At 44.8% G+C, this 9610-nt stretch overlaps 1 protein-coding gene across 1 annotated transcript; it reads left to right on the plus strand.

Annotated features, from left to right (window-relative positions):
- Nucleotides 1–2743: 2743 nt before the first annotated feature.
- On the plus strand, nucleotides 2744–6297 carry LOC308099567 (actin, non-muscle 6.2-like; the record flags this gene model as incomplete). Its single annotated transcript, XM_080448303.1, has 7 exons — nucleotides 2744–2863; nucleotides 3089–3214; nucleotides 3734–3844; nucleotides 4647–4737; nucleotides 5332–5421; nucleotides 5618–5841; nucleotides 6154–6297. The coding sequence occupies 7 exons, from the start codon at nucleotides 2744–2746 to the stop codon at nucleotides 6295–6297; spliced, it is 906 nt and encodes a 301-aa protein (XP_080304429.1).
- Nucleotides 6298–9610: the final 3313 nt, after the last annotated feature.

Raw genomic sequence — 9610 nt, forward strand, 5'->3', positions numbered from 1 at the left:
TTTGCTCCTGCAATGTAATATGGAAGCACACACACACAAGCCAACACTGCACAAGTGCTCGCGCGCACACAAACACACACACACACACACACACACACACACACACACACACACACACACACACACACACACACACACACACACACACACACACACACACACACACACACACACACACACACACATACTGTACACACGCACACACACACACTTAACATGCAGACCTGCAAGGCACACCGTTGCAACTTGCAACACATGCGCCACTTAAATACATGACCACACATACAAGCCAGCACTGCACACGTGCAAGCCAGCACTGCACACATGCGCACGCACACAAACACACACACACACACACACACACACACACACACACACACACACACACACACACACACACACACACACACACACACACACAGACACACACACACACACACACACACACACACACACACACACACACACACACACACACACACACACACACACACACACACACATACAGTACACACAACATGCGGACCTGCGAGGCACACCGTTGCAACACATGCGCCACTTAAAGACATGCATACACAGTCAAGCCAGCACTGCACATGTGCAAGCCAGCACTGCACACGCATATGTGCACACACACACACACACACACACACACACACACACACACACACACACACACACACACACACACACACACACACACACACACACACATTACATTACATTACAGTCATTTAGCAGACGCTTTTATCCAAAGCGACTTACAATAAGTGCATTCAACATAGGTAGGGAACGAAACTACTAATCACCAGAAGTCTTAAGTGCATTTCCTGCAAAAACAAGCAACCAAGAGTATACCTAGCGCTAAGGTAAAAGTGCAATATATCAGCTACCTACTTTCTTAAACAGATGAGACAAAATAGCAAAATCAAATGAGCACGAACTAAAACAAATAAGTGTATCGACTAAACAAGATCCAATAAAACAATACAAAAATAAAACAAGAGTTCGTACAACTAGTTAACAACAAGTAGGCCAGGCAAAGAGGAAGGGTAGTGTTTCCTGAAGAGGTGGGTTTTCAGCCTGCGGCGAAAGATGGGCAGTGACTCTGCTGTCCTGACATCAGTGGGAAGTTCATTCCACCACTGTGGGGCCAGAACAGAAAAAAGTTGTGACCGTGTCGATCGACCAGAAGGACCCTTGAGTGACGAGGCAATCAGTCGCCCCGAGGTAGAAGACCGAAGTGGTCGGGCAGGGGTGTAGGCATCGACCATAGCCCGGGGGTAAGAAGGAGCTGTTCCTTTCACTGCCCTATAGGCTAGCACCAGGGTTTTAAACTGAATGCGAGCCGCTACGGGGAGCCAGTGCAGAGAACGGAGAAGGATAGTTGTGTGGGAGAACTTGGGGCGGTTGAATACCAGACGAGCCGCAGCTTTCTGAACACACACACATACACACACACACACACATAACATGCAGACCTGCAAGGCGCTGCAAGGCGCTGCACACGTGCAAGGCGCTGCACACGTGCGAGGCACTGCACAGGCACTGCACAGGTGCACTGCACAGGTGCAAGCCAGGACTGCACATGTGCGTGCGCACACACACACGTAACATGCAGACCTGCGAGGCGCTGCACACATGCACTGCACACGTGCAAGCCAGGACTGCACATGTGCGTGCGTGCACGTGCGTGCACGCCTACTCATGTGCACACACACACACACATGCAAACCTGTGAGGCGCACCGTGCACACACACACACACACACACACACACACACACACACACACACACACACACACACACACACACACACAAAAACTGCCGATCTACAAGCTCACAACGAGTTGCTCTGTGAAACCGAGCTTGGAGATCGGCTATTCCATCTCTCCTCTCATTGGCCACACGTACCACTGGTTATCAAAGAGGGGTCCGGGGACCCCCAGGGGTCCCCCCTCTATCTTCCTATTGGCTGGGCTTTAAACAGCTATAACTCCAGTTTGCAGCATGCTACGGAGTCCAAATTTGGTATGTGGACTTAGACCACCAATAGGGACGAGCTTTAATTGCTGAAGCCCCGCCCCCTCTGTCTTCCTATTGGCTGGGCTTTAAACAGCTATAACTCCAGTTTAGAGCATGCTACGGAGTCCAAATTTGGTATGTGTACTTAGACCACCAATAGGGACGAGTTTTGATTGTTGAAGCCCCGCCCTGTCTGTCTTCCTATTGGCTGGGCTTTAAACAGCCATAACTCCAGTTTGCAGCATGCTACGGAGTACAAATTTGGTATATGGACTTAGATCACCAATAGGGACAAGCTGTAATTCCTTAAGCACCGCCCCCTCTGTCTTCCTATTGGCTGGCCTTTAAACAGCCATAACTCCAGTTCGCAGCATGCTACGGAGTACAAATTTGGTACACCTTGGAATGCATTTGGCCCCACTGCTATATACCTGCACCACTTACTTTAACACCTAAGTGTGATTTGCTTCCAGTGGCGCTGTTCAGTACCCTTGAAATGAATTTACAGGGATTTAACATTGATTCTCTAGTTCATATATAGCTTAATTAAATCAACTCATCATTTTGGGAAAAGGCACTTTGAGACAAAAGGGCAGGTGCTCAACCAAAAAGGTGCTCAAGCCGCCCCCTTGATGTGTTCAATACCTATAATACGTAAAAGAGTGTCATGTATATGTATCCCTTAGGTGGAATAGAAGAACCTATCCTTAGATCAACCATGGATGACGATGTTGCTGTACTTGTAGTTGACAATGGCTCTGGGATGTGCAAAGCAGGGTTTGCTCACAGACCTCATGTTGTCTTCCCCACCATTGTTGGACGGCGACGAAGACATCAGGTTCATAACCCCCCCCCCCCACACACACACACACACACACACACACACACACACACACACACACACACACACACACACACACACACACACACACACACACACCTGGTTTTCTATACCATACACTCAGTTTTCCAGATCTGACAAGGACACTAGGTGAATTGTGTTTCAATAATGTATTTATGTATTTAGAGTGATGGTGTTTATGTATCTTGTTTCTTTCCTCAGGGAGTGGTAGGAATCGAACCGAAGGACAGTTATGTAGGATATGAGGCTCAGTCAAAGAGAGGGATCCTCAACCTCACTAACCCCATCAAAAATGGCATCATAACCAACTGGGATGACATGGAGGAGGTAGGAACACAGTGATTGGTTAATCACTGGTGAGCCCCAAACTCCAGACTATACCTCCAACACCACAAGTTTTACTTAGAGGGTAATTTTTATTTTTGCCAAATGGATATAAAAAGTTTTTTTTAATTATTATTTGTCTGCACCAGGCCGAAGGTCATCGGCAGCTCAGTCATCATGCAAGAAAACATCAGCTCATGTCTTTTGGATTTCTTATTCAAAGATATTACCGGAAAAATAAATACTTTAGCTGTAGCTGTATATTTTACTTTTATGTAAATGTTTTGGAAGAAACCACAAATATGGCATTCTTAGCTGCTTGATTGACATAAAAAAGTACAACATATCCTGTACACGTGTCTCCTCTCTCTCTCTCTCTCTCTCTCTCTCTCTCTCTCTCTCTACAATTAAAAGTGCAATCAGTTACAGTACCATGAAATCACATGTTTTAAAGCAGCAGGCCATTTAAGTTGTGGTGTGTTTTGTGATTTTAAATGTGTGAAACCTCTTTCTGCTGTGTAGATCTGGCACCACACCTTCGATAATGAGCTTCATGTGGACCCTGAAGATCATCCACTTCTGCTGACTGAGGCTCCTCTCAACCCTAAGGCCAACAGGGAGAAAATGACACAGGTGGAGGAAAACACTCTCTATCTCTCTCAGTCTCTCTTCACGTAACTAGGCCGATGCCCATTTGGAGTGCATGCCCCTCGGTTATGCAGTACCCCTTGTACCCTTTGTCAGAGTATCCGTTGTACCACTTGTCAGAGTTCTTAGTGCAGTACCCACTATCATAGTCCTTGGAGGCCAGTCTATGGCAACAGTACTATGACGCGATCCATATTGATGACATTAAGGATTTCCATACATGGCCATTAAATGGACACAGTCAGACAGACACGCACGCACAGAGAGACAGACACACAGACAGATGAAGATATTTTTGGTTCTGGACAACTGCTGGTCCGACTGACTTCCCACTCAATAAAACACAGCATTGAGTGCTCGGAGATACACACTGCAAGTTTCACCATCTTAATTGTTATTGACATGTTCTTGAGCTAGAAACTTGACCCCTACTCCTTCCTCCTCACTGTACAGTACACTGCAAAATCCAAAGTCTCAGTTTAACTCTGAGAGCACAACAATGGATATAAGGGTCCATTGTTATAGTCTGTGTTATATTTTTGTTGCCAGACCCAGAGGGTCGGCCTACATGAGGCTTTGTCCCTATTTCGCCCATATATGGGGATAAATGTCTGTCCATCTTTTGTCCCCCTTTCGTCCATACATGGGCATAGACACAGGCTGACACGTCATGTGAAGTCCGGCTTAGCCGTGACGTAGTGCTCTGATCTTATAAAGTACACAGCCCTCCATAGCATTGAATGTCAGTGATGTAGGTGTATCAAAATGTTAGTTTTTCATCATCTAGATCATGTTTGAGACCTTCAACTCCCCTGCCATGTATGTGGCCATCCAGGCAGTTTTGTCTCTCTACGCCTCTTGTCGGACCACTGCTAAGTGTTAGTTTACTTCTGAAAGTGTACAAATGTAACCAAATGGCCCTGTAAATGTCCATTTGGTTACATGTGCATACTGAGTAACACATGGATAAATGAGCACTGAGGATTTTACTGTGTATTGGACCTGTGTCATAGACAGTGCTGTAGGGTTACTGGTCTGCATTGCCCCAGTGACTAATTGAACTTCTTCAATTAGTCACTGGGGTCACTGCTTCAGAATGGTACATACATGTACCATTCTGAAGCAAATTACTTGCAACATTTCGGCAAAGTCCTTCCTCACGCATCTACTCGCCAGATGCCTGAAGGTGGTCTTTGACCGAAACGTGCCAAGTAATTTAATAAAAGTGTTTCTTTATTGAGCAAGTGAAGACAGTGTGTGGGTGTCTATCTTTCTCCTTACATGTTGCGGCTGATCCGCCAAGTAAGCCCTATCAGGTGTGATAACGTTTTGACCCTAACCCTATTAGGGCTATAAAAGTAAACTTGCCTTGCCTAAAGAAACTTAAGTAAGATCAGACCTATCTCAGAAGTTCTGACTGTGCTACGTGGCACTGGACTTTGAACAGGAGAATGCTGCCTCCTCTTCCTCAGTGAATTACCAGGTGCCTGATGGTCAGGTGATCACAATTGGCAAAGAGAGGTTCTGCTGCCCTGAGATCCTCTTCCAGCCCTTTCTCAAAGGTTTGTATAGTGCCGAATCTGCCGATGATAGTCATAGTACAGTATGAATCTGGGTAATAATGACAGGAGTGTAGTTAATTTATTCACTTGATAACAAAGAATTAAACAACAATGTAACAACCTCTACATATGTAGCCATTTTTCCACACATTTCTGTGTTTTCACTGCTGTTGTATCTTACTGACTCACCTGCCAGCGAGGAGCCCCCACGTGGAGGACAAAGGTCTCTCCTACTCAGGTATGATGTCTGCGGGAATCCATGACACCACCTACAACAGCATTATGAAGTGTGACGTGGATATCCGTGAGACTCTGTACAACAACATAGTGCTGTCCGGAGGCACAACCATGTTCCGAGGCTTTGCTGACCGCATGCAGAGGGAAATGACTGTTCTTGCTCCTCCCGCCATGAAGGCCAAGGTACATGGACAGACAGCCATCCTACTATAATTCTACAAAGCTCTGTGAGGGTGGTGGTGTGAGGCTGGTGTGAGGGTGATGAGGCCAAAATCTCTTCTGCCCAGTTCTCCTCAATGGCTGGAGCAATTGATCTGCATTTGCTCACAGCCATTGACCATTACCATGTGCACGGAACAGCGAAGCCCGTTTTTCTCTTTCACCAACTGTCAGCTGTTTATTAGCGCTTTTATGCTTTCACCAGCGCTAACACATTTACACATTTACATGTTACTTAATGCACAATACATTATTGTCTTCCTCTCCCTACTCCAGATCATTAATCCTCCTGAGAGGAAAGACTCTGTGTGGATCGGTGGTTCCATCCTGGCTTCTCTCTCCACCTTCAAGGCGATGTGGATCAGCCGCGAGGAGTATTTTGAGTCTGGTTCCTCTATTGTCCACCGTCTGTGCTTCTAGAGAGACAAACTCTCCACCCATCCCATTTACAGCAATACCTTCCAAGGTCAAAGCAAATATCAGAAGATTTGAGAATTCCATGAATCCCATCTGGTTTTATTTATGCAACGCACAGGTCATTAGTGGGGCTGTGACACATGGAGCATGCAGCATCCCTGTCATTCTTTAATAGGTACTAAGAGAATGAACATATTAGAGGGGACTAGAATCACCCCCCAAATCAAACGCCAGGCCCCACAACCATCAACCGTGCCCTGCCCCCCACCCATCCCCCCTCGACGGTTGACGCTGTTGGCACTAGCGATACAGAGGCGCAAGATCAGGAACGAAGAACGTCAAGAACAGTGCAAGAACAAGAACGTCCTGTCGGCTTCCCTACGTCTAGAGAATACATTTGACTGCTGAGATAGGCAGGGTCCATTATGCATAGCCAAAATCATGTCTGGGCCCAAGGCTATTTCAGTTAGCCTTGTAGAAAACAAGGTTTACAATATTTCCACTGTTATCTCAAATAGAGCCTCCGGGACAAGGAGTGACTTTAAACACTCTGCAAATATAGCAAATTTAACACGCATTCCCTGTAGAGGCAACAGCCAGATAGTTGAATGCCTGAAGCTAAACCTGGCCCTATTTAACATCAGGTCACTTAATGACAAGTCTTCCTCTGTAAATGATATCATCTGTAAAGAGAAACTAGATATTATTTTTTTAACAGAGACTTGGCTTGGATCTGATGGAGCGGTGCCCCTAGCTGCAGCATGCCCACCAAAGTACAGTTTCATTCACTCAGGACGTGAGGGAAAAAGAGGAGGTGGTCTGGCGAATATCTTTTCTGACACTTTAAAATTCAAACCTCTGCCAAACCTCGGCAGTTTTAAATCATTTGAATACCAGGCCACCATATTGGAGAGTCAATCCTCTGTGCTTATGATTAGTATGTATCGACCTCCAAAGTGCAGCAAAGCCTTATTTCTAACAGAAATATCAGAACTTTTATCTATCTGTTCCACTAATTATGACAGAACTCTGATTACTGGAGATGCTAATCTACATGTTGACATTGTTTCGGATGTTGTGGCTATGGGTTTCCTACAGTTACTGCACAACTTTGACTTTATTCAACATGTTGTTGGGCCAACACATAAACATGGCCATACCCTGGACTTGGTGATCACTAAAGGTTTGAATATCACTGTTGACAGTATTATTGATAAGCCCGAACTAACAGACCACTATTTATTGTGTTTTAATATGACTGTCTCTGATCTAGGGAAAAACAATACAGAATATACTATAAAAAAACGTTTTTTTATCTCATCTGCAGCAAACGAGTTTCCTCGTCATCTGGCGTGTGTGCAGGTGCCCCCCCTACTTGATGCTCCCTCAGTGAATGATATGGTTCAACATCTTAATCTCAAATTAGAGTCAGCTCTCGACATAGTGGCTCCTATGAAAACTAAAAAGAAACTTAACTCTAGAGTAACACCTTGGATTGACGAGCACATGCGCTCACTCAAGAAAGAATGTCGTAAAGCTGAGCGAATTTGGAGAAAAAACAAACTCACTGTCCACCTAGAGATCTTTAAGAAGTCAACAGTGGCCTATAACAAAGCACTGCGCTTGGCAAGGCAGGCATATTTCTCACGCATTATCAATGACAACAAGCAAAATGCCAGAGTCTTATTCTCTACCATTGAACATCTCTTAAACCCCCCCCAGGCTTACAAGGAGTCGCTCCCTGCTTCTAAAGCTAAGTGTGATGAGTTCGCATCCTTTTTTGAAAACAAAATTTTTAGCATTCGAGCTGGTATTATGAATGCTGCTGCTAGCTCTGCAAATGCGGCAAATGGTGCATGGTGCAAAAATGTAGATCCCTCCAGAGGAAGCCTAATATCATTCTGCGCAATTAATGAAGAGGAACTCCGTAAAACTATATCACAGATGACATCATCATCTTGCTCACTGGATGTAATACCCACCCCGTTTATCAAAGAGGTTTTAGACAGTGTTATTGGAGATATCCTAAGAATTGTAAACAGCTCTCTACTTTCAGGCGTCTTTCCAGACTCACTGAAAACGGCTGTAGTCAGGCCGCTACTCAAGAAACACAACCTTGATCCATTGGTGCTGGGTAATTATAGACCAATCTCAAATCTGCCATTTTTGGGCAAGGTCTTAGAAAAAACTATCTTTCATCAACTGGATGTGTTCCTACAGAACAATAAGGTTCATAACAAATTCCAATCTGGCTTCAGGAAAGGTCATAGTACAGAAACAGCACTTGTAAAAGTAATTAATGATCTTAGGGTGTCCGCTGACGACAAAAATGTATCTGTTCTCCTACTCCTTGACTTAACCGCTGCTTTTGATACGATTGATCACACAATTCTACTACAACGTTTGGAGTACTGGATTGGTTTGTCAGGCACAGCCCTGTCTTGGTTTCACTCTTACCTAACAGGCAGAAGCTATTTTGTCAGTCTAGCTAACTTTGACTCAGACAAACACAACATCTGTTCTGGTATTCCACAGGGCTCAATTCTGGGTCCCTTATTGTTTTCCCTGTATATACTACCGCTGGGAGAACTCATCGCCGATCACGGAGTGAACTTCCATTTCTATGCTGATGATACCCAGCTGTATCTTTCAGTAGCTCCAGACGACCCCTGCGCTCTAGACCCATTGTTGACCTGTCTGTCCAGTATAAAATGCTGGATGAGTGAGAACTTTCTTAAGCTAAATGAGGATAAAACAGAAGTTCTCATAATTGGCTCCAGTGAGCAGAGAGAATCAATAACAAGTAGACTTGGTAACCTGGCTGTAGAAAGTAACACCACAGTAAAGAACCTGGGGGTGATTATCGATTCTGAATTGAATTTCAATACACACATTAATCATGTCACCAAGATTGCTTTCTTTCATCTTAGAAATATTGCACGAATTAGAGATTATCTGTCGTTAGACGATGCAAAAACGCTGATCCACGCTTTTGTTTTCTCTCGGCTTGATTACTGCAACGCACTCTACTCTGGCCTGCCAAAGAAAACAACTGACAGATTACAACTTGTTCAAAATGCGGCAGCCAGAATTTTAACTAAAACCAGGATGAGAGAACATATCACTCCAGTTCTAGCTTCACTACACTGGCTCCCGGTTGTTTTTAGGATTGATTTTAAAATTCTTTTAATAGTTTATAAAGCTCTAAATGGTCTGGCACCTTCCTACCTCTCCGACTGCCTAGAGAGATATGTTCCAAACCGGGCCCTCAGGTCTTCAAGTGCTGACCTGCTCGAGGTGCCTACAATGACATATA

The sequence above is a fragment of the Gymnoscopelus braueri genome (genome assembly GCF_963280865.1).
Source record: "Gymnoscopelus braueri genome assembly, chromosome: 13".
NCBI lineage: Eukaryota > Metazoa > Chordata > Actinopteri > Myctophiformes > Myctophidae > Gymnoscopelus > Gymnoscopelus braueri.